Source organism: Babylonia areolata, chromosome 24 (genome assembly GCF_041734735.1).
Source record: "Babylonia areolata isolate BAREFJ2019XMU chromosome 24, ASM4173473v1, whole genome shotgun sequence".
In the NCBI taxonomy this organism is placed as follows: Eukaryota; Metazoa; Mollusca; class Gastropoda; order Neogastropoda; family Buccinidae; genus Babylonia; species Babylonia areolata.
Genome location: NC_134899.1, coordinates 20,924,077 through 20,950,834, shown reverse-complemented (window position 1 = coordinate 20,950,834; position 26,758 = coordinate 20,924,077). Strand labels below are relative to the sequence as shown.

General features: G+C 43.8%; 1 protein-coding gene across 2 annotated transcripts; it reads right to left on the bottom strand.

The window, feature by feature from the left end:
- Positions 1 to 1,156: 1,156 nt before the first annotated feature.
- Positions 1,157 to 18,749, bottom strand: LOC143298880 (uncharacterized). 2 transcript variants are annotated; one of them, XM_076611887.1, is made up of 5 exons: positions 18,583 to 18,749; positions 14,175 to 14,334; positions 8,355 to 8,529; positions 7,388 to 7,632; positions 1,157 to 6,747 (listed from the first exon to the last, which is right to left on the bottom strand). In XM_076611887.1, exons 1-5 carry the CDS (start codon positions 18,669 to 18,671, stop codon positions 6,295 to 6,297), a joined length of 1,122 nt encoding a protein of 373 aa, XP_076468002.1. In that variant the 5' UTR covers positions 18,672 to 18,749; the 3' UTR covers positions 1,157 to 6,294. The 2 variants fall into 2 exon arrangements, with proteins under 2 accessions (XP_076468002.1, XP_076468003.1); XM_076611888.1 differs by lacking the exon at positions 18,583 to 18,749 and adding an exon at positions 16,145 to 16,547.
- Positions 18,750 to 26,758: the final 8,009 nt, after the last annotated feature.

Below are 26,758 nucleotides of genomic sequence, written 5' to 3'. Positions count from 1 at the left end.
GGCGTGGGGGGTTGGGGGACCAGGAGATGAGGGGAGAGGAGGGCTGAAGGAGACTGACACCATTCCAAAACAAACAAAAAAAAGAATGGGGTATCTGTGTGTCCCCTCTACCTCCTATATACCTATTCTCTCGCTCCCACCCCTTTCCGCCTCCCTCCATTTTTGTTGTTGTTGTTTTGTTCGGACTGAGTGGCCTGCCCGTGAGAATGCCCTTTACCGTCGGATCCCAGACAGGTTGGAAGAGGGCAGGCACGTCTGTGTGTATGATCGTTGTAGGTCACGTATGTCATTCTACCCCTCCACCCCCCCCCCCCCCCCCCCCTCTCTCTCTCTCGTCAATGAGGAACTGTTCGTCAACAGGTCGTTAAACCCGGCTCACTTCCGGACCTCGTTGTAACCAGTACAGGTGATGTTCGAGAAGCCACCTCGCCCCCCCCCCCCTCCCCCCTCCCCCACCTCTTTTGTTGTCTGCATTGTTATTGTATCATCGATCATCAGCAGCACCTTTTCCCTCCTCAGTCTCGTCACTTGCATTCCCCAGTCCAGTTGTATACCAGTCTCTCAAACCTCACCTTTTGACGTTTTATTTCTGCCTTCTTTTATTGACGATGTGTTCTTGAACTTCTGCTGGCTGTGTGTACGCGTGTGTGCCTGAATGGGAGTGAGCACATGCCTGTTTGTGGATGGTATGTCGTACTCGAATGCATGTGTGTCTGTCATTGTGTGTGTGTGTGTGTGTGTGTGTGTGAACGCCACGAGCTCTCTCTCTTCATAGGCGTGAGGGTCAGTCAGCTTTATCATTATTACTATTCATAGTTGACACGATTCATCGCTCCTGTCATTGTTCACTCAAGATCACAAAGATTTATAGGATTAGCCTACCACAATCAACAGGACTATCATGTTCACAAGAAGAGGTATGTATGTTTGTGTTTGAATTCTCAGCTGCGAATAATAACTTTTCTTGACAATACTTCGGAGTGAATTTGTATTAGTTTGAACTTGTGGGTAAGAGGGAACGAACTCGCCTGTATACGTGTATGTGTGCGTAAGCGTGTGTATGATAGAAATATAGATGGAGAGAGAGAATCGCATGTCACAAATTGGGCAACATACAAACACACACACACACTGACACACCCACGACAAAGGAATGTTTAATTCTCAATACTTTATTTTTCTTACTCAAACAACTAGATGTCATTCAACACAAAACACCAATGAAGCTGATGCAAGTGACAAATAAGAAAAGAATATGTAAATCACCATGATCATCATAATCAAAACAAAAACAAAAATGTTTTTCTCTCCAGCCTCTCCAGACTGCTATTTATAATAATATATAAAAGTAAATCAATATTCAGATGCACAGAAACCAACAGTGAGTCGCACCACAATGAAACGGATACACCAGAATAGCTCACTTTTTATTTGATAAGATATATTTGAATCATAATAATATGTTGATAGAGATATATTAATTCTTTTCTTTTTTTCATTCCTTAACTGATAAAGGTCATTTCACAGACAGATAGGGATAAACTAAAAGTGGAAGTGAGGTTAAAGATGAGGGAGACGGAAGAGACATCACATTACTGAGAGACAGAGAGAGAGAGAGAGAGAGAGAGAGAGGAGTTTAACCACACAGTAAGGTCACAGAAAGATGGCTAAATGGGGGACAGGGGTGGGGAGGAGTGGCAGGAGAGAAAGAGTTAAATGGGTGAGGTGAGGGGGATGGGGGAAAGTCTGAAAGAAGTATCGAGCGAGATCAAGCATCAATCAAATCCCAACTCCCCGTTTAAATCAAAAGGCATATTATATATATCAAGACAGAAAAGAAAACTAGTCCAACATCCGTTATGTGCTGTCTCGTTCTGTTTTTTTGAGACTTCCTTCGATAAAGGGTGACAATACTGAAATATTTCTAGGTACCTCTCTTCCACAGTGCAAGAATGGATGCCTGCAAACTAAACAATCTTCCATCATTGGCTGGTAACACGAACCATATGACACAAAAAGGTCAAAGAAGGCTGCAACGGTGGAAGAACATCACTCTGGTCAGAGGGAAAACTGTGAATCTTTAAAATCTGAGCAAGGTGACGTCACTGGTGGTTCCCATGTGCATCATGAACTTTGATTCCCAAAGCCCAGTCAGGTTTATGCTGCTTTAAGTTTAAAATAGGTCTTTTTTTTTCTTCTCTCCCAAGAACCCTAAACAGTTCACAATCGTGTAATATACAGGAAATAAAAGTGGATTTGAAAATATAAAAACCAGAACAAAAAAAATAAAAAAATAATAAAATAAAAAGCAAACACAGGTCTCTCCAAAAGAAAAGAAATACTCTGATGTTGTCTCAAGCAAGAAAAAATAACCATTAATATATTTACATATCACTCTCACTGTTAACAATTTTTTTTTTTTATAAAAAAAAGATTTTTTTTTAAAAGAGAGAGACAAAGAACGAAAGGGAAAAAAAAAACATAGCAGAAGAGATCCCAATAAACTTTCCTGTGGTGACGACTCTTGGTCAACCTCTGACATCAAAGTCAATTAGGAGAGATAGAGACAGACAGACAGACAGACAGAGAGAGAGAGAGAGAGAGAGAGAGAGAGAGAGAAATGGGCAAGCTATTTACTGATATATACCAACATCTTCATAACCTCCCGAACTCTGGTTGGTGGCAGAACTGTCCACATGGATTTAAGACTTTTCCAAGAAAAAATAAAGTGGAACAGTTTCAATACTGCCTTCTTTTGACAGATCCAACACCATTCCCCCCCTTTTATTTCACATCACTTGTGATAGTATATATGTTGAAACACCCTCAGCAGGTCTGTAAAGGTTAACATTTAACCTACAATGTTGTATACTTTAGGGGTCAAATGTACGCCCGTACAAAAAAAAACAAAAAAAAAACGGTGTACAAGCTCCTATGAACGTAATGAAGACAAGTTACAACTGACAAAGGAAAACAAACAAAACAAACAACAACGACGACAACAGACAAACTGATAATACCAACCAAACACACACAGTACCTCACACGCCAGCTCAAGAACAGGAAACAGGAAAGAGATGCAACCAGTTGAACTGATAAATAGAACACTCAGGATCCGTATCATATGGCATAAACTACAAGAGTCAGAAAAAAAAAGAAAAAAGAAAAAGAAAACCAAAACACAATCCAACAACAGAAAATGGGGGAAGAAAAAGAAAAACATTTAACAACGGAACAGTCAGTTGGTAGGAAAGTGGCACCCTGCACGCTTTTGTGTCTCCATCACTGATTGGCTGGGAACACTTCAGGTGAGAGACACCACATCCACCATGTTGCATTGTTGTGTGCATTTGTAAGTGCTCCATTCTCGAAAAGCAAGGTTCTACCATTAGAGATTGGACAGAACATTTACACTTTTAACTTCGTGAAAGGTTTGCACTGAAAAGAAATCGATGCATTCTCTCTTTCTCTCTCTCATTCTCTCTCTCAAACAAGCACACATGCACACAGACACACACGCACAGAGGCGACACTGGAAGTAGAATCGGGTAGAACGTAAAAACAAACAAATGACAATAAAGAAGAAAGATGGGAGAGGGAGTTGTTTGAGGGCGAAGGGAAGGAGAAATGGAGGGGGAGGGGGGGGGGAGGTGAACAGACAGAAAAGACCAATTCTGAGAAATGGTTATTCCAAAAAATAAAATAAAAAAAAATAAAAAAGAGCAAACAATCACACTGCACACATGAATTAACTTACAGGCATGCTCATACTTTTTTTTGGTAAAAAAACCCCCCAAAAACAACAAACCCAAAACAAACCACAAAATGTCGATACACATGTCAATCATTTCACAATCATGAAAAAAAAAACACAGTGGGGAAACATTGGTTGTCAATCAAATCATTCATGCAAACATTTTTTGGTCAGATTACTTTTTTGTGTGTGGACTGTTTCAAGTATGATTATAAGAATGACTGATCCAGATGTGGCTGAGACTGTGAGAGTGGGTATGACTGGAACTTTCATAAATGCTGATCAACGCATGAAAGCCAAAAAGAATTATCAGGTAGTAGTCAGACCATCAACACTTGAATCTACCACTACTGACAGACCTTGTTGATGGCCCTGCACCATCTTGCTGTTAGTTAACTGACCTTTATAGAAATCAGATGGGGAAGAAAAATAAGTCACTATTCGCACCAACTGTACATGAATGATATATCAGACCGTTCATGGTCTTTGTAGTAATTCCCCACTACACCCCTTCCCTGACCTGTGAAAAGTAGGATTTACATTTTATAAACACACAATAAAAAAAATTTAAAAAATCAGTGTAATTTTGTCCCGTGAATATTTTCTCAGAACAATTATTTTGGCAGTGAGGGAGCGTTGGATGGTCTTTGGGGTGGGGGTGGGGGTTACTGGGTGGGGCAACAGGTAGAGGAAGGGGTCATTCAGTCGGGGAGCATACACTGAAATTTGGGCGAAAGAAATTTATCCAACTGTGAAAAACAAAAAGATTTGTCACAAGTGTCAGCATTTTCATTGATATGGACACTTTGAAGAACAACCTGTTTAGGGGACTTGGCGGTCATAACAGCGTGCATGCACATTTTGAGAGTCTGCAGACAGAGAGAGAGACAGAGACAGAGAGACAGACAAATGCTTGAAAAAAAATTGTTGTATTCGCTTTCTTGCCGCATGAACTATACAATATTATATTACACGGAATATGTACAACTGTCTTTTTTTTTACTTTTTTTTTTTTTACTTTTCTCTTTTCTTCTTCACTATACACAACAGAAACACAGCTTGAAGATAGGGTGCACTTTCTATGTAAGCCTGCACAGTTTCCGCTGACCCAAACCACCACACCATTCATCAGGGGGCGTCAGGCAGGGGCGACTACGCTACTTCAACATCATTTACAATAGTCAACAGTGGGGAAGGATAAAAACAAAACAAAACCAAAAAAAAAACAAAAAAAAAGAGAAAAAAGGGGGAGAAAAAAAAAGAAAAATGAAAAAAAAAAAGAGGAATGAGAATGAATAGGATAAAAATACACGTGTAGAGAAAACTTAATGTCAGGTAATCGTCGTAAAATTAAAGGTAAACTATTTTCTTGCATCATCTTTAAGTATAAGAAGTAAAACTTTGGTGGAGGGGAGGGCGAGGGTATCAACTGAGAAATAAAATTTCAAGGTTTGATAACATAGAGAACTAAATTTTGGAAGAAGAGAAACTATCAGATATTAAGACATCATGTTAAACTCAGATTTTACTGCCTAAAGAGAAAAAAAAAGTTCCAGATCAGTTTAATTCATGAAAAAAAATGATAGGCGGTTTAAAACCATGCAAAATGCATGTGAAGCACTCTGGATGTCACGCTTTACCAGTGATATAATAACTTAGAAATTCATATTTACATCAGGTACTTGTTCAGCGGGACATTGATATCATACAGACTTTACTTCAAATGATGGGGGTGGGGGGAGTGGGGGGATAGGGAAGAACAAACTGGGGGTAATTACAAACAAACAAACAAAAAAAAGCCCACACACACACACACACACACAGCACTCTCCCCTCCCATTTTATTCTGCCCCACCCCCTCCCTCACCTGCCCCTCAGTTTTCACTCTGTGACTATGAAGAAGTCTTGTCATCCAGTGGAATGTCAGTTTTTAAACAGTGCAACCCTTTTCCTTCCCCCCTCCCCTTTTCTAAAATCAAGTTATTTTGAAAAAAAACACACAACCCCCCCAAAAAAAAACAAACCCCCAAAACAACAACAAAAAACCCCAACAAACCCACACCTCTCTGCAATGTATCTCATATTGATACTTTGTCAATAACAGTTTGCAAAATAAAAGTTAAACACATACATAGACACGTTTCACTCTAAACGACAAAAAATTTAGGTTGGGGGAGGGGGGAGGATAGGGGAGGAGAAAGGAGTAGAGCAGGTGTATTCTGAATATTGTGTGAAAAAATAAATTAATTTTTCCAATGGGTGATGTGTTTGATGAAGCAACGACCGAGACGAGATGAATGTAATAGCATTGTCCAATGAGAAAAAGTCTGATCCAAGATCACCGAATTTGAGAATAATGAGGCTGATCCAAAAAATGTTCAATGAAACCAATGTATAGCACTTTCTTCTCTTCAGTGTGTGTGTTTTCTGTGTAACAAATGTGTTTTGTGAGAATGGATGGAAAAAAAAAAAAGGAAAGAAAACGTCTGTTGATGGGTGTGACGATGATGATAGGGGTCCCCCCCTGATGATGCTGGATCTCACGATTTATGGACGATGACGCCAGGGCGATAGTACGGCGGTCGATGGAGAAGATGTGAGGCGATGGGGTATTTCTCTGACAAGATGCCTTGATGTGCCGCCTGTGGGGTGCTGGGCACGGCAGAGGCCGACATGGCCAAGCTGCGAGCACATAGTCCCAGGGGGGAGGGAGAGTCACGTCCTGAGCCTTCCGATTTTGACTCCTCAGGGTCACTGACACTGCTCTCCTTCTCACTCTCCTCACTGCAGTTCAGTACAGAATGACGATCACCGGACGACAGGTACTTGCTGTCGTCCCCCAAGACACGGTCGCCTTCGATTTGCCGAATCGCCTCCACGAGGTTTTCTAGATTCCGCCGCGGTTTGGGGTTGTAGGCGAGCTCAGACTGGATTCGATCCTCATGGGCGGAGATTTCCTGCACGTTGCAGGCTGGTTTGGAGACTGGGGACTCCTGGGAACAAAACAAATGTTGTTCAGTGGACTCTGCAGGATGAAAGTTTGTGTGGGTGTGGGTTATTTCTTAAAATTTTACATTTTCGGGGGGGATTGTTTTTTGTGTGTAAAACTACATACTGAGAACGTGATATCAAATGTGAGCTTTAATGCTTGAATCACTGTATCTCTCTCTCTCTCTATATATATATATGTCACTTTTAAGTCTTTCACATATTTGGCAGCATTACATTTTTCAAGTACTATTAAGTACTGATGTTATTCTACATATTTTCATAAGAACTAGCAGCAAGTATTGCTGTTAGACTCAGATTTCAAACTAATATCTTCATAAAACTGCCTCTCACATACATATATATAAATATGAACATGCATAATGAATGACAGATGGATACATAAACAAGCTTCTTATTCACACAACACTTTGAACTGCTATAATGCACATGCGTCATATTTACATTTATCTGAACGATTTTAGGTGTTTTTAGCAGCATCAGTACTGGATGTCACTCCATGGAAAAGTTCTGTATTATTTTCAATACCAACACAACACAACACTTTGAACAGCTGCAATGGTTTTTGGATGTCATGCCATAGAAAAGTTATGTATTGTTATCATTATCACGCACACAACTCACCACTTTGAGGTTGATAGGGGAGGGCAGGCTGGAGGGGATGAGAGGGGGGGAGATGCGGGGCTGGCCATGAACCAGCTGGGCCTCCAGTGCCCGTGCCCTCTCCTCCATCATCATGCGCAGCATGCGCTCTCGCTCCAGCTGCTGCCTCAGCTCCATCAGCTCACGGTGCAGGTCCTCAACCCCAGACACGTCCTTGGAGCCCTCTGAGCTTGGCTCACACATGACGATACCTTCGTCGGAGCATTCTGAAAGCCACCACCACACACCGTTAGTTTGAAATGGAGTTCTCCTTTGAATGAAACTAGAACAGTCACTTGTTAATGTTGTAGTTTGTCACACCATCTCCTTTTAATAAGGCTAGGACAGTCACTTGTACATGTGATAGTTTGTCACACGACACACAGTAGTTTGAAATGGAGTTCCCCTTTTAATGAGGCTAACAAGTCACTTGTTAATGTCGTAGTTTGTCACAATGTCAGTGGCTTTGTCGCAAACACTACAATAATGATTCTTGATCAAAATATGCTCCATGTCACAGCTGCATGACTGAAAACATTAAGAATGTATTGTATACATCATTCGAAGTCTCAGCTTATAAAAGAAGAAAAGAAAAACGAAACAAAACAAAACATGGACAACACTGACAAAGGTTCAAAACACAGCGGGGAAGGTTTGGGAATCTACTGGTGTATTTTTGCTGCTGATGCTTCAAACAGTTTTCATTTAAAGAAACAACATATAGCATAAGCACATAAACACCCCCCAAAAAACACAAAAAAACAATCATGGGAAGGACATCAATTATGACTTGCGTTGTATAAGAAACAAGTGAGCACAAAACTTATGCAGACAAGTTAAAAGAACCAAAGTAAATGTAATCGCATTGAAAAGTATAAGGAAAAGACAATACAATATGAGTATATAAAGAGACAGCTGTCGTAGCTTTTATTCGGCTCAGACAACGTACCTGTGTCACGCTTCTTTCTCTTGGGTGGGGGCGTCTCATTCTGCCTCTCAGCCAGGTCACGATCGCGACTGACTTCCATCAGCATGCGCTTCAGCTGCTCATTCTGGGTCTTGGCTTGCTTCAGCTCCTGCTCCTTTTTGGCGATGTACTCTTTGGTGTGCTGAAGGATAGCTGCCTGAAAGTGTCAGAAAAGAAATTCTTCAAAACCATGACAGCGTCTTGGTCAGAAATAATTAAAAATAACAGAAACACTTGGCCTGTTGTTTTGAGCTTCATGCCACATTCTGTGTGTGTGTGTGTGTGTGTGTGCAAGCATGCATGTACAAAGTCACTCACGCTTTTTAAACTGAATAGGACACTGCACATAATAATCTGTTACAGTGTTAGTGTAAATTCATGGAAACAAATTTGGGAAATGTGAGAGAGAGAGAGAGAGAGAGAGAGAGTGTGTGTGTGTGTGTGTTTGTGTTTCTTTTCAAAGCTGAATTAGTTGGGGTTTTTTTTTAATCATTACTGTTCATTTGGAGGCACCACAGAACAGCTGTACTGCTTGACAATCTTTTCCAACAAGTATTTTGTCCACATTATTCTCTTTGTTGTCCCCTCCCCACCTACATACATTGCTTCATCCCACCCGCATCATCAGCTGTTTTCCACATGATGTACCCGCTTCAACGGACAAAAAGTCGCGCTTTGTTACTTAACGTTTACGTTTCAACACTCGTGTAAGGTCAAAAGAAGAAAAAAAATGCTCAGCCCTTCAAATGCGCCTGCTGAGGTCATGTCGCACGGCTGGCCAGCCAGCCAGCCAGCCAGGTAAGCTCAGAGCAATAGCGACGCCATGCCAAGACCGCCTTGTCGTGACTTTGGAGGTCACGTGCGGGAAAGGTGCGCGCTCCCCACATTGGAAAGTAAAGGAAAGTAGGCAAGCCAGATTGGGAGAACACAGGACAAGCCGGAGAGGGGGTAGGGTGGACACAGGGCTTGGGGTGGGAAGAAGAGGTGGTATCACGGGGGTGAAGGGTGGGTGGGGGGGGGGGCTGGGGGCGGAGAGTCACAACTAAGTAAGGGGAGTGGGAAGGTCGTTGGTCTACCTCCTCCATCCCCCCACCCCCACCCCTTCCTCGTTGAGATAACCGTAACACAGTCAACCAATGAGAACACACGACCTCGTCCGCCGAGCAAACTCTCCCATTCCGTCCTTTCTTTTCAAACCCCTTGTCCTCCAAATTCTCCTTACTTCCCCCTCCCGGTCTCACATGAGACCCCCCCCCCTAAAAGCCTGTGCCTTCTCCACCCCTTCCCCTCCACGTGACAGGTGACCTACATAGCAGGCCGCACCTCTCTCACGCAGGCATGCATATCAAGCAGGCGAAAAGCTGAAAGGCCACGAGGTCACATAACATCGACAGCGTGGGTTTCTCGAGTGCGTTTCACTGCTCTGTGTGTGTGTGTGTGTGTGTGTGAAGTTTCTAGGGAAGGAGGAATGGCGGGGTGGACTGACGTTCTGTGACGGTAAAGGCGGGAAGGGGGTAGGTAGGGGCAGGGATGGGAAGATCGGGAGAGACAGTGGGGGTGGGGGAAGCGCACACCTGATCTTCCTCGCATGCATATAAACTTTACGCGTCCACGTAAGAACTACTTCATTGTTAAAAAAAAAAAAAAAAAAAAAAAAACCTCCGCCCCAAACTCTTTTTGTTCTCTCAATCTTTCTCCCCGACCAGTGGTATGGTTTTGCAAATGCAATCATTTACAAACAACGATTATCGGAACAGGCCATCACATGACGTGACGCTCTCTTCCCGACATTGGTCCGGTTTTGTATCAACATTCCTGCGCGCGTGAGAACAGTATCAAAGTTAGCGCGCGCGCGATACTGATTAAAAAGACGCGTTTTCAAAGCTGCTGGCTTTTGTCAGATAAAGGTTGGTACTTAGTCCATCCCAAAGTTAAACTGATCCCTGTGTTTGCTTTACCCACGTCAAACATCGCTTATCTGCACACACACACACACACACAGCCGCAAAAGGTTGGAAAAACCAAGCCGGGCTAAAAAAGATTTGTTTGAAAAGCTACACCCCTCCACACCACCACCCACCCCCGAGACCCCCCACCCCAGCGTCCCACCTGTACAACCAACCACTACCCCATTTGGGGGCTCCAACATGAATGGGCAAGTTTGAAACGCCACGCACACCGAGTTGTAAATAAAAACCTGGCTGATAGAGCCGTGGCGTGGCGTCTTACAAGTGGCGTCATTGTCGTTTAACGGCTCGTACTGATTCATAAGAAGTTCAGGGAAGGTTCGCAGGGACGCTACGTGTGTGTGTGTGTGTGTGTGTGTGTGTGTGTTGCTCAATCCGCGTGGATGACGCGACGCGACGCGCTGACTAGTTTCGTCTCGTTTTTCATTGCGTCCTTACCTCGTTACCCCCCCCCCCCCCCCCACCCCTACATTCCCCCATCACCGCCTCTCTCCCGCAAAAATAGTGTTGACTTTTTTTGCTTTCGTTACTTATTTCCACACTGAAAGTTGCATGCACATGTAACGGCAAGCCGAGACACGACGAGAGACGATTCTATAATTTTCAAAGATGTGTGTGTGTGTGTGTGTCAGTGTGTGTGTGTGTGTGTGTGTGTGAGAGAGAGTGAGAGGGGGGGATGCACTGGCACCGAACACTGATAAATAAATACACTCACATCGTCAAAATGACATCAACGCATTCAAACAAAGTGCACATGACTAGTTTCTTGCACACACCAAAAGAGGGTGATCGAACTCTTTACAACCTTTTAAGATTAGTATCAATCCAACACTACACTACCCTCAACCTCTCAGGACCTATTCCACTTTGCTTTGCTATCAGTTGAGCTTACAGCATTTAAGGTTTACTTTCCCATACTCCATTCCAACAAATTAATATTTCAAAGGCGCTTTTCTTGACTGCCCTGCACTGACACGAAAGGGGAAGGTAAAGAGAGGTGGTGATGGGGCTGTTCCCAATGTCAATGTACAAAAGACATAATGTAACGTCTGGTCATGAATGACATTCGCGGAGCCAACTGGCGCAAAAACTTGAAACGCGAGACCGACAAGGTCTGTGTTCAGTAAGTGTTACACTCGTGTATTTTTAGCGCCTTGGGAATCTTCCGAGCACTGGGAAGACCCAACGAAACATGCCATATTCTAAACATCATTTTCTATTCATAGATGGACACACCACTCACACGACTTAGCACACACACACACACACACACAAAGAGAAAAGAGAGAGCGGAGGGGAATTGGAGGGGGAGTGGGGAGTGGGAGGAGGGACCGGAAAAGGGAGTGTGGTTGGTATGCTTCCAAGAACAGACCACACCTTTCCCCGACTTGAACCAATCAGATGGATTGTAGTTTTATCACAAGGTCGGAGGCAAGCTGGTTTGCTCTTCACATGCACAAAGGCTCCTCAACGCAGTGGCTCTTGTGTGTGTTCGTGTAGTCCGTTCTTCCTACAGCCCGTACAGCCAAACACTTCACGACGTAACCCCTTAATCCCTCACTGGTCAGCCTTTAATAAGGCTCATATACGTACAGTACCAGAAACTTGTCTGGAAACCATATAGCATGTCTGCGACGCGTTTGCATTGACACATGCGCGTACGTGTGTCCAAGCAACAGTGAACAACTCAATGCACGATCAAAGTTCACGTAAAGTCCTCTATCCCCTCGCCCCAACCCCCTCCCGGTCCCATAGTCTCATGCACTCCGAGACGTTTCTTCTCTCAGATCTGCGGGGAAGCACTATTTTGCAAACAACACAGGAAGACAAACCTAACATTTTCCCCCACCCCCACCCCCTAGTTAAACAGTTCACTTTAAAAAAAATTTTTTTTTAAGTTACAGGACAAGACTATTCACTTTCCTTATTCACTCTATGTACACTACAAACGCGTCAGGAAGACGCAAAACTTCAAACTCTGATTTCATGATTTCAGGTACTTGCTACCTGATTCACCCCAAATCAACATTTTATTTACAATACACACCAGTTGCTCAGTGCCCCTCGGCTATTAATAGTCAACCGACTCGGTCGGGCAAGTTTGATATGAATTTATTAGCTACGGGAACGGAGGGGTTGTATTGGGTGTGGGAGTGGGGAAGAACCTTTTATAAGACGGGTGGGGGAAGGCAACAGGCGGTGGGTATATTGTAGGTCGGTAGGTAGGTCGGCCTACCAATGCTTGAAGTTGAACAGTTTAGCTGGCTGGACGACCAGCAGACACTCCCACCACACTGGGCGGTGAATGAACGGAAAACCTTATCAAGGTCGCGCACCTTGGGCTGAACACCAATTGACAAAAGGCTTGTCAGTCACGTCGACGGTGGTTGCTAGCTAGCCTGAGTGAGGCTAACAACCTCCCCCCTCCACCCCACGCCCCTTACCTCCCCTCCCCGATCCCTGTAAATGTTCAAGCCCCTCTCCTTTACTCGTGTGGCCGTTCACTCGATTCAAGTTTCCCCGCTTTGGGGCAGTTAAGGTTTCATCCTTTATACTTTTATGTCACTGCTATATGTACGTGGTGATAAATTCGTGTAAGCGTGAGAGGTGTTTACTACTTTTAACACGAAACAACAGAGAAAAGCTATTGAATTGGTTTTAATGTTGAAAAAAAGAAGAAAAGGTATACAATTTTTATAATTTGGAATAAATTGAATACATTTAAACTGAAAATGTTTAGACAAATGGTTCCTCTCTCTCCCCCACCAACTAAAACAAAAAGCATGGACAGGAAAACAAAATCCGGATTCCAGGCTCTTCTGAGCCACTAAGTTTCATATATATATATATATATATATATATATCAATCAGTGCATTAGCTATCTGCAGCCCACGTGCCAAAATCAGACCGATCCGCCCCCGCTTCTGACCGCTGGTGTCGTTTGTTTATCCTCTCCCCCAATCCCATTCGAGGGCGGTAAAAGGAACAGCGCGGGACGGTGCGTAGGAAAAAGGGAGAACACCGTGCATCCGTCGCACATCCGACAGCAACAGCAGCTGTGAGTGAGGAGGTAGGTCGAAAAGCAGACGGGAGGAAGGGGATGGGGGCGTGGGGCCTCAAGTAGCAGAACCATTGACCTAGTTAGGTCAGACAGACAGCCTCTCTGCACCCAGTCACACACACACACACAGACTCCTCCCCTCCTTCACCTCCCCAACCCCCCTCGCGCCTCCTTCCCCCCTCCCCAGCACCCCAAACGCCCCCGATCCAGGCTGGAAAAGGGGCGCTCACCGCTACAAGCTATCTGTCTGGCATATGGTTGCGTTCACGTGCTTTCCCGTCGGGATTGTGTTCCACTCCTCCTCCTCCTTCCCTCCCTCATTCCACTCATCCATCCCTTTTTCCAACGCTTGTCTTTTCGGTCAGGGCCAAGTACGGAACCGGATGTTAGACAACAGCACACGAAACAATGCACATGCACGGGGCAGGGCGCTGATGTGATGACTGGTGTTCATTTGAAAAATAAAATGAAAAAAAAAAAGAAAGAAAAGAAACATAAAACATTTTTTAACCAGAGAGAGAGAGAGAGAGAGAGAAGAATATATGTGTGTGTGTGTGTGTGTGTGTGTGTGTCTCTCTCATCCACACCCAACAAATTCCACATGCCGTCACACACACACACACACACACGAAACAACACAATCCTCCTCCTGCACGAACAAACGACGCACAATCATCCATCCACCCCATCCCTCTCCCCAACTCACCACCGTCTACTCCCTCCTCCATTCCGCCCTCTCCCAGCCCCCGCCTCCTGGCCCCTTTCCAACTCACCTTGCTGAGTTTCTCCCCACTGAGCTGTGGCATGAGCGCACGCAGGCCTTGGAAGCCGGCGTTGATGCACTGCATGCGCCGTCGCTCATTGCTGTTGGCAATCTCCCGTCTCAGCCGTTTCTCCTGCTCCAGCTGAGCCTTTGGAGACATCGGCCTTGACCTGCATAGACAGGAGGAGGCAACGCATGTACACACATGTAATGCAACGAATGCACGTGACAATCGTACATTGTGACTTTACTATTTAAAAAAAAAAAAAAAAAAAAAAAAAAAAAAAGTGGGGACGCGATCAATTACATTTTTCTTCGTGCGAACATTTTTTTTAAAAATCTCTCTCTCTCTCTCTCTGTGTGGTGCGCACTTGTTTTAGATAGCAACATCAGACTCGGAGCGTGTGTGTGTGTGTGTGTGTGTGTGTGTGTGTGTGTGTGTGTGTGCCAGGACTGCCTGTCTTGAATAGTGTTACTTGTGACTTGCATAACGAATATAACATAGTTTTAATCATATGCGACATTTTTTTTTCTAGCTTTAGTTTCTAATCTGATGATCCTGTCTTTGATCACGTAACTCATGTAAACGTAATTGTTTAGTGAAAAACAACAACAAAAAACAAACAAACAAAAGCCACAAAAAAACCCACAAAAAACACACACACACATACACTTAAACACACAAATATACATAGACCTGCAACATTTATCACTATGTAAAATTTTTTTTTTAAATTTAAAAAAATTATATACCCCCATAAAATATGCTCAAATAAATACTTCAAGTGGAATTCAGTTAAGATATATATATACTTGACACTTTCAAATGAATTTTACACAACCTGCGTGTACAAAAAGCCGCCAATGTTTGACCCGTTGTCAGTAAAAATAAGCTGTTTAGGGGAGGGGGCGGGGGGTTTGAGAGAGAGAGAGAGAGAGAGAGAGAGAGAGATTCACCGTCCTTCATTCGCCCTCAGTCTCACTTGCCCGTGTTTTTAGAAAGCGCATAAGTTCACCTTCCCACTTTTGGAAAGAAAAAAAATGCTTTGCAAATTCTGGCTTCCGCGTTAATTAAAAAAAGAGAAAAAAAAAGCATTTCATAACATTTGTTATGGAGCGTTATGCATCAGCGGTACCCCCAAAATACTTCCAACACATAGTGTGTGAACGCTGTAGGGCTTGGTTATAATGCAAGGAATGTCAATGGTAATGGATCGTGGTATCTGGAGGAACGTTCGTTAAATGAAGCATTTTCCCACACGTTTTGAAATCCCCCCCCCCCCCCCCCCCCCGGCCGACAGAATCAATACAACTCGTATCTGATTGCAGTTTTGATAAATCAATTGAACAGTAACACACACACACACACACACAAAACTACAACAAAAACAAGAAAAAACAACCACCACAAAAAAACGTCAATATATCTGAATTTCATCGCTCATGCATTAATCAATCACTCTAACTAATGTTTCATATCCCTAACTCCAGCTGCTCGTAACTTTACTTTTCCCCCTTCCGTGTCATGTTGTTAACTAAGGAATCGCAGAATACGAGTCTCACTCATCTAGATGTCTTGTTGACAGACGAAGTAATATCCCACGCAAAATACAATTTTTAAATGTCAACAGTTTAAAAAAACAACAACCCAATGTGTTTAAATTGGTAAGATAACTGGACCGAAGAGAAAAATATTAAACACAACTGTTATGTTTTCGAAGTATGTGCCTTTTGTCTTGTAAATAACAAATAGTTAGCAGTATAATCTTTATTCAGTAACTGGTTAAATAAATTCCCATGTCATAAATCCTAAGTTCTGAAAAATATGCAATGTCAAAATGTTTGGAAACACGGGCAAGTTCCCTTTAAAACAAGAGTCAATTCATTCTATAGTTGGACCCAACTTAGTAGTTTCACGCTCATTTTTTTAAAATAATAGTTTTAAAAGTCCCTTCTCCAGTCTGCACCAATTGTACACACCTTTTCTTCTTTTCCACGATATGAAACAGCATTAGACTAGAGTCGTTGAAGCGGCAAAGTATCCAAAACGACTGCTAAATCCGGGCTGGAGGAACAAGAAGAGCACACAACTTGCAAAACAGGGACAAGTCAGGGTCAGCAAGTAGTGACGCAACACGAAGGATGAATCCTTGTAACCCAGTCCACAAAGTGTACAATTAATTCCTGGGACGTGCGAGAAGCAGAGTCCCAAAGCTGAAACTCCCCTTCAAAGTCACCGTCCACTTTCAGACCAATACGGGTCAGCTCTGTCGAGTTACGGTGCAAAACATGCACTTGGCCCTGAACGCTTCCCAGACAGACAACTCAATCGGCCGCGCCAAACTGAAACTCGGCCCGCCCCACAAGCGAATGGCCCCGTCGGACGGCGACACTACAACCACTACGACACCTCGCCTCGCAATCCAGAAAGAAAATAGTGCGTGCGTGTATGCGTGTGACCGTGAGAGAGTGGGGAGCCTGGCGCGCCATGGCACAGTGCCAACGCGCCACACACATCACGGGACTCGCTCGCGCACTGCGCGCGTGTGTGTATACGAGGGTGTGTGTGTGTGTGTGTGTGCCAGGCCCAGCCGAGGGAGCTAGCTCGAAAGTTGGAAGGAGAGACAAGGCGCGACGTACCCCCGCCTCCTCTCTCCAGACCCTCCCCATTCCTCTCCCTCCCTCCTCTCTCCCACACCTCACTCCCTTCCCCCATCCCCCGTCATACTTTCAGACAGCTCCTCTTCCCCCGCCCCCAAAGCCTCTTGCCAAACTCGCCAGCCTAAACAGCCACCCCCTCCTCTTTCCGTCTCCTGGCGAGAAGATAGCCACTGGTTGTCACACAGTCGTCTGTAAGAATTTTAGCAAAATTTAATCGACTCATCGTCATGGGAATGATTCGTAATTGTAAAAAATTTCACCGAGATAACACACAGAAAACTATACTACGGAATTTCCCAGTGAAGAGACTGGGGCAATGACAATAATCTAAGAATATTAACAGATTAGTCATGACAAAAATGAAAAGCAGAAGGGGGAGAAGAAAGTTGAGCACTTCTCTCACCAAACCAGGCAAGAGAGCCGGTTAAAACAGTGCTGGGAATTACTGTTCCATCGTTTGATCTCATCACACGGCCAGCTAATCACCCTAAGAGAAAACCGCCCCAGGAACGTACAGTTCACCTCGCAAATCTGGCCGAACACACATAATGGTCAGCGGTCGAACTATGTCCGGAATGAAGGTAAAGCTCTTTTGTTCTGGCAAGGTGCCAAACTCTCAGGCCTTGAGCAGACTGGCTCATGGATCTCTCGTCTCCCCTCAAGTCAAATTTGGGGAAAAGAAAATGATCAGTCTTTTACGCACACACAATCAAGAGAGAGAGAGAGAGAGAGAGAGAGAGAGAGAGAGAGAGAGAGATTTAAATATATATTTTCGGTTGAACTGTTGATGGTTAAGTTTTCGCTCTGTAGCCCTCCATATTGCCACAGCGCATCAGCTGACGATCAGCTGTCATGGCGGCGAGTACGGGCTACACGTGACGGATACGAGTATGTTCCGGAGCTCTGTTTCACCCGGAATCTATCTGAGTATCTCGATCTCGTTTAAAACAAATCTTTGATGCTCATTATCTGCCAGTTTAAGACTAAAAATAAGAACAATAAGCTTATAGGAGTCACAATTAATGTGTAGTAAATGACAAAACATGCACATGAATCTAATACAAGGCAAAAGCACGAACGTGATCTTTAATCTAAAACAAATTGGGTAAAAATTCACAATGATATAAAAACTGTACTGTACAAAACGTCTATTTGCAATTGCAATCAAAGATGCAGCCAAACAAAATTTCAAAAACGAAAACTTTACAGTGTCTGACCCGAATACGGAACGTTCCAACAGCTGACGCAACGACACAAGCCGGGGATCTAGGTATTATTTCTGGCTATTCTTCAAAATAGATTAATACAACACTGATTCTATGAATTATTCTTTTTTTCATATATTCTAAATAATCTTTTATATTGGATTTTTTATTTTCGAAGCGTTGATTGTTGACGCCTCGGATAAATTCACAGCGCTCGTTGGTTGAACAGCTGTAATCGGCTGGCCTCCAAGCGGTGAATCGCTGAATGGAGGCTTTTGTTCAGGTCAGCCCTGTAGTGGAGCTCAGCCCACGAACTGGCGTCGATTGCCGTTTCGGGCAGTCATGTATCGAGCAGACTGTCTCGTTCCCCAACCACATGATGCACCATCGCATTAACAAGTGAAAGAATACGATTGAACAGACAATAGACTGACTAAATTCAAGACTAACAAATCAAAACAGTTTACAATCTTATCGAAACAAGCAAAAACCACGAGGAGTTGTACGCTAATGTTTATGCGCACAGAGCATGCGTACTACTTTACAACTTACATGTCGAGGTCAGCTGCATTATTTTTCCCTTCGTAGAAGAAATCCTCGCCCAGCCTCCTCCTCGTGTGCGTTCTAGCATCAAATGCCATCAACGAAGATATACTGTACACTTTCCTATAACAAAAACAATCCAGAAAGTATGAATTACAGGCGATTGCAAGTAACAGTCGACAAGTAGCACAGCACAACACAACCAGAATGAGTAATAATTGGCGGGAAACAGCTGTCGTGGCGATTCACACCGGTAGCGTGTATGTAAAGAAGCCACGTAACTTAATTGTTTTCCCTAATATATGACGTTTTACCTGTAAAACACCAAGTATCAATATTGTCATGAAATAAAAACACAATGAACAATTTCTTAAATTATTCATACTGTCATAATTTAGTAAAACATGGAAGGAATATTTTCTTGCGCGGGGCGTGATATTGCGCTGGCTGTGGGTCGTTCCGTGGTTGGCAAGGCGCGGGAAAGCGAAAATAAACACATGCGGAGCGTCGGGGCTTGCTGCCAAGACGAAGTTGGGAGAATTTGGATGTGAAGCGAACATGTTTTTCGCCGTACAAATTCATCTTTCCACACAATTTCAATGAACCTGCATAAAAATGATGAAAAATATATTTATCCTTAAATATACTGAAAGTTGTTAAAATTTATTGATGCATATTTGCAGGAATTGATGTAGACAATTCTAGACAAAATGAATTCATCCGTCAGTACGCTGCTGTCTGGAATGCACGCGCGCCTACGACATTGCCATATTCGTCACAGCTCATTCAAGTCAGCTGACTGTTTAGGGCAATCGGATTGGTTCCATGATTATCAACACAAAAAGCAGACAGGACGAATCACGACTTGAGATAGATGACCATTTCTATTTAATCGATGCTTTTCTGCTTATCTTTTTTTTAATCACGGTACCCAGTATCACTTGTTACATCGACGATAACTGTAGTGTTTCACTTAGTCTGCGCTGTGTTAGATTTTAAACATCAAACATGATCGCACTATATTGTAGTAAAGTTCATTGAAATTATGCCAATGCGAATACCTTCACTCGCTCCGTCGCGGTACAGCTGTGAAATTTCACGCTGTTTTTTTTGTTTTAACTGGCGTTAGCTACTCGTATCGAAATTATCTGTACAACGGTCCGATTTGATTTATGCGTTGCCGTATTTGCAGTTTGACCGCAATAAAGTGTCGGAAAGGTTAGAAAGCAATGCAGAGGTGACCTCGTTGGCGTTCAGCTGATGTGTCACATGACAAGAGAGACCTCCCGCGACGCTGTTCGCGCGGAATGCGTGACGTATTGTTTGGCACGCAGGGGGTCTGAGCCACCATGTGCACGAAGGAAAGTGAAAATGGCTATACTTTCCAACACACCGTGGTGAAGAAGAAGACGCAACACAGCTAACGGTTCAGTGAGCTGGCAACCTATATGCTCAGACCTGTCAACATCATATAGCCAGACAGCGCTTCCTCCACTTTGTGAAAGGTATCAATTATGTCAGTAGCTCTCTCCCTTTTTTTTCTATCTCTCTTTCTTTCTTTTTTTTCTTCCTCCGCTTTCTCTTTGCCTATGATCTGACAAGAGAAAGCGCATGCTGTACAAAGGGCCGTGTAATTTTGATCGTTGGGTGTGCTCACAAGCATAGAACAGGTGTGTTGGTCTTCTGGTGGGTACGGGATAGGTAGAGGGGTGGGGGTGGGGTGAGGGGTGAGATCTTCAAAGATCCACCGGCCAAGCAGAGCGAAAGCGTTAGACCGAGAGAAGCGCTGAATTCGTTTTGGCACGTGGAGCGTATGTAAAGTAATTATAAGTACACAATAGCCATGTGACAGTATCTTGAAATCGGACAGGTCAAGGTTGTGTTTGATTGATTTGTGTCAGCTGCTGCTAGATAATTAGAAATAGGTGTAACCACATGAAGGGCTGTATGTATGAGCTAGGAGGCGGGGTGGGTTGAATGGGTGGGGTGGGTGGGGGGGTCGCTTCTGATGTTCCAGAGATCTGAGCCTAAATTAATCGGCAAACTTTAACTGACGTGACATCAGCCAACTGACCAATCGTCTCCTTCAGTACTGCCATTGCTCACGGGAGACTCGAAACGCGCAACCGTATTGATGAGTTCACGACCCTCAATTGATGAGGTCACGACCCTCATTCGATTGGGTCACGACCTCAGTTGAGAGGTCACGACCCTCAGTTGATGGGGTCACGACCTCAGCTGACGAGAACACGAAGCAGAATCATCATCATAATCATCGATGTCATCGGTCGTCATTATTACCATCATCATGATCATCATCATCATTCAGATATTTTCAACACTACGGTTAGTACCATCTCCGCCGTCATAAGCTCAGCACCACTGCACAATGATGCTGGTACTATCATGTTTATGATTAGTATTATCAGCGTTGTTGTCATCAGCTGCACGCGTTTTTATTTCCCCTCACCTATTTTTTTGTTTGAATGCATCGTCTCTCTCTCTCTCTCTCTCTCTCTCTGTGTGTGTGTGTGTGTGTGTGTGTGTGTGTTTCTGAATAGATAGATAGATAGATATGTGATTATTTTCGTTGATAGTCCCTCTCATAATGCGCACATACTTGATACAGAAACGGGTTGGCAATTTTTTTTTTTTTTTTATCTGCTTTTCCTGTATTACTTTTAAACTATGCGTAGGGTGAAAGCGCCTCATTCGTGTTTTTGTTAATTGCCCATAAATGCTTTATAGCATGAAAATGGATCACGGTGCGTGACAGTTCACAGGATCTAGATGCCATAATTATGATTTATTGCCCCTTATAGCAACAAGCAACTGTATGAATACTGCAACGAATTGTGGCCCATTCATTCATTGATCCCCTTAGTTTGCATTCATTCATATAAAACATACAGTGACACCCAGATTAGTGTTATATTTGATGAGATTGACACTGGGTAACGTGTCCAAAGATTACAAGCTCCATTTATGTATGATTTTCGATTTATGTTCGTATCTTGTTATGTACTATATCCCCCCCCCCCCCCGGCCCCCCACCGCCCCCAATATTCCTTGTGACCCCGGTACACTTGGTAATAAAGACATATTCTGTTCTATTCTATTCTATTATGGGAGAACAGTGTCGTCTTTGTACGCATGCGTGCTGTTGGACTTCATGTTGAGTGTTTGTTGTATTGCATTTCTCTTTTTTGTCACAACAGATTTCTCTGTGTGAAAATTCGGGCTGCTCTCTCTCAGGGAGAGTGCGTTCTTACACTACAGCGCCACCCTTTTTTTCTTTTCTTTTTTTTTGTTTTGTTTGTCCTGCGTGCAGTTTTATTTGTTTTTCATATCGAAGTGGATTTTTCTTCAGAATTTTGCCAGGGACCACCCTTTTGTTGTCGTGGGTTCTTTTACGTGCGCTAAGTGCGTGCTGCACACGGAACCTCGGTTTATCGTCTTATCCGAATGACTTGCGTCCAGACCCACCACTCAAGGTCTAGTGGAGGTGGAGAAAATATTGGCGACTGAGCCGTGATTCGAACCAGCGCGCTCAAATTCTCTCGCTTCCTAGGCGGACGCGTTACCTCCAGGCCATCACTCCACTGGCAAAGCTGGGTCCATTACGTCGGTTCAGTTATTATCACTATTTTATCTATTTATTTGTTTATTCATTCATACATTCATTCCTGAAGGAGCTGTTAATTTGCTGCTTTAAGAATACAAATTTAAGACATGAAGAGCCTACTGTTGTTGATATTTTAAAATTTTACCGGTCTTGGTATTTACTTCATATCAGTGCTTTCTGCAAGGAGCAGTGCCCAGGACACGAGAGTGTGAACTATCTGTATATAGCTGTTCGTAAGACTGATTGTTTGATTAAGTGATGCATCAGTAAATGGTGAAATGGTTAGGTGGGCTCTCTACTGTTAAAATTTGTACAAAATGTATTTCCATTTTTCTTGTTTCTAATTTCATCATTTTAAATCTTTTCTTTGCTTTTATTGATGTTTTGTAAATTCAGATGAATCAGTGCAGCACCTGTGCTTTAATTTTTTTTTTTTTTTTTTTTTTTAAAGAATTCAGTGGTGTGCTTTCATTCGACTGTCTAAGTAGTGTGATTTGCAGTAATTATATAGGGAATGCCATATTCATGTGAACCAGACGTTGGTTTGTGTACTGTTTTAAGTGGCGCCCGCAGTCGACAATTAACATGCCTCCCGCACAATACGAAATCTATGTTCATTTGCAGATGTAGTTCCTGTGTCACTTCTGCTGCTGCTGTCACTGCAAGCACACGATGTTGTAAAATACCCCTGGAAGGAATTTATGCGACTGGAACAGAATGGCTTAGTTTTATGTAATTTTTTTTTTTTCTAAATTGTGAAAACAGTAAAAGCATCCGCATTTTATTCCGTCGCCACACATAACGTCTCCCCCCCCACCCCTCCACAAAAGAAGAAGTGCTATATTAGTGCTATTGTTAGTGTTTGTGTTTGTTTGTGTGTGTGTGTGTGTGTGTGTGTGTGTGTGTGTGTGTGACAGATAGACAGACAGACAGAGAAAGACAGAGACAGAGTGACCGAGGGAGAGAGAGAATGACAGAGAGAGAGAGAGAGAGAGAGAGAGAGAGAGAGCACTCAAAAGTGTTTCCTGTTCAATGCAGGACCCTGGGGGCCATTTACTCCCATACAGAACAGTCCCTCCATTCATGACGAAGTACCACTCACTTCATCTGTGGGGGGTAAGGGGGTGGGTGGGTAAAAAGGGCTAGAGTACGGTGATAGGGGGGTGGAGGGGGCAGCGTGGGAGGGGGAGGGGGATCAGACTGGTCGGCCAGCTAAGGACCGACCACCGTCAGCAGTGACGTCAAACTCACAGGACAGGAACAGAACGAACTTTACAGCCGTAAGTCCGGATTGCCGGACTCGCGGAGATTTATCAGCAGGGCTTGACACCTCCAGGACGGGAGAGAGGGAGGGGTGGAGTGGGGTGGGGTGGAAGCGGAGGGGGTGGGGGTGGGGGAATGGGGGGGGGGGGGACGTTGAGGCAGCGTGAGAGGATTTAACATTGGGGAGGGAGATGGGAGAGGAAGGAAGGAATAGGAGGCTGTGGATGTGGAGGAAAGGGAAAGGAGTGAGATTGACGATAGTAGTTTAAGCGTGTTTTAAAACTGGAAATCACGAAGAATGAAGAGAAGTACCAGTTGATACCCATGTCATGCGTCATGCGTGAAACACAGAGCATTATCAAGCTTATAATGTGTGCTTAAACACTGAACAGTATTAACTCACACGACGGCTGGTAAACCATAATCGTACGAACTAAAGAAATAATTATTACCGTGGGGATGAGGAAAGTCCTGAAAACGTGTGTGTGTGTGTGTGTGTGTGTGTGTGTGTGTGTGTGTGTGTGTGTGTGTTATACCGTTGTCGTTATTGTTTGGTCGATTTTCGAGGGTAGAATATGGTCAGTGTCCTGTGTTTGTTTGTTTGGTCTGTCTTTTTGTTTTCATTTAAAATTGCTACAAATGCTTCAGCACAAATAGCTTGCTTGTTTTGTTCAACGAAATGATCAGGATACCTAGCGACGAAACAGAGAGCCAGTTTGTGTGTCATCGTGCTACTGTACAAAACGGATCGATCGTGGAGAACCAACTACTTCAAAACTAACTTTCACCACCCACCTCCACAACTTTAATGGGGGAGCTGGACTGCTGGACTCCTGGCGAGATCGCGTCGAGACAGGGCCGTCAGCGGGAGGGAACGGGAGGGAGTGAGGGGGTTGGTGGGAGGCGGTGGGGAGATAGGGAGATAACAGACTGGGGAGTTAGAGGGAGATAAAAGGACGACAAAGAATGTGGGAGGGAGGTAGCGGGGATGGGGGGGGGGGGGGGGGGGAGGAGGGGAGGGGGGGACGTGGAAACGAGAGACCGAGAAGATTAAGAGACAAAAAGAGAGGGACTGTCTTTGTCTCCAGTTCGCCGTTTGAATTGTCTGTGTGTGTGTGTGTGTGTGTGTGTGTGTGTGTGTGTGTGTGTGTGTGTGTGTCTGTCCGCGTGTCTGCCTGTCTGTATGTCTGTCGCTCTGTCTCTTTCTCCTTCTCTCTCTCTCTCTCTCTCTCTCTCTCTCTCTGTCATTAACCTGTATTTGACGTCAACATAATTATTTCTGTGCTCTCTCTCGCTCTCTCTCTCTCTCTCTCTCTCTCTCTCTCTGTCTATCTGTCTCTCCCCCCCAACCCCCTCTCTCACTCTCTCCATCACTCCCTCCTCACTCAGTGCCATGATGAAAATCGCAGATCGATAAATGATGTTCGAACTTCGAACTGTCTTTTCCTCCATCTGTCTCTCCGTTTGTCTGTCCCTCTGTCCGTTTGCCATCCTGTTTGTATCCCTTGCTCCCCTCTCTGTCACTCCACTATCCACTCAGATGGGAAACTTGTTTTCATGATGATGATGATGATGACTCGATGATTATCATTATTATTACACGTGCATGGTAAGTCTTCCGGACAAGACGATAAACGGAGGCCTCTGCGTGTAGCACGCACTTTTAGCGCACATAAAAGAACTTACGGAAACAGAAGGTTTTTTTTTCAGGGAAAGTGCTGTTGAAACATCCACTTTGTACAGCAAATGCACTAATCTCTCTCTCTCTCTCTCTCTCTCTCTATATATATATATATATATATGTGTGTGTGTGTGTGTGTGTGTGTGTGTGTGTGTGTGTGTGTGTGTGTGTGTAAACACGAAAAAGACAACAACAACAACAACAAAGATGGCACTTCATTGTAGAGACGGGCGTTCACCAGAGAGAGCAGTCATATTTCACACAGAGGAATCTGTTTTGGGATTTTTGTTGTTGTTGCAACAGCAGCAAGCAAAAAGCAGCAGCAGTAGCAGTAATAGTAGTAGTAGCAGCAACAACAATAACAACAACACCAACAGCAGCAACAACGACAATTGTATCATGACATGATTATAATGATGATGATGATGATGATGTATAATTATGATAATGATAATGGTGGTGGTGGTGATTACGATGACGACAACAATGATGAATGATAATAGTATAGCCTCATCTTCTCATAAAAAAAGGGAATAAATAAATGAATGAATACATAAATAGAAAGAGAGAGATATATAGGTAGATAAATAGATAGATAACTATAATAAACAAAATACAAAAAAAAGGATTATTCATATTATGTAGATAGATAGATGAATATGATAATTATAATTAAAAAAAGAAAGGATAGGATTTTTCATGACCAGTTCGTCTCGTGGTGTGTGCAGGTAACATCTATCGCAGCATCCAGGTCTCTCATCCATTGCTGGATCGATCGAATATCGACGAAAGAGAGGGGAGAGAGGACGGATCGAAGACGGATCGTTACAGGCACGGCATTATTATTATTATTATTATTATTATTATTATCATTATTATTATCATCATCGTCGTCGTCATCATCATCTCGATCGAGGTCTGCTCGGGACAGAAAGAAAGGACCTTTGCCTGTGTTCACCAGTGAGGAGAAATAAGGAAAGTGCAGCGCAACCAGAGGCTAGACCGCTGAGACCGAGAGAGACAGACAGACAGGCAGGCAGGTAGAGGGGAGTGGAGCTAGAGAGACACAGAGAGAGAGAGAGAGAGAGAGAGAGAGAGGGACAGAGGAAGGGATAGACCGATCAAGTTCGCTTGCTCACTGGGGGGTCTGCCGCCTTTTTTTCTTTTTTTTTTCTTTTTTTGACCTGTTCTCTACTGTGGCTGGCACTACCCCCTCCCCTCTCCTCCTCGTCCCTCTTTCTCCCCCTCACCCCCAAATGATGATCATGGAGAGGAGTCTTCGCTAAAGGACTACAGGTAAGTGTGTGTGTGTGTGTGTGCGCATGCGCGCGTGTGCGTGCGTGTGTGTGGTGGCGGGGTGGGGCAGAGGGGTTGGGGAGAGTTGTGAGGTGTGTGTGTGTGTGTGTGTGTGTGTGTGTGGAACGTGCATGCATGTACATATACTGTCTATTGTGGTTGCATTCATTGGGTTTGTAGTCGGCCCTTCTGTCTTTAGGTCTGTCAGTCAGTCAGATCGGAAAGATGTCATCGAAATAGAGCACAATCTGCTCCGGATCAAGAATCTAAATCCCAAAGAAGAAGCGCTTCTCAGTGACACAAAGCGATATTGAGATGAA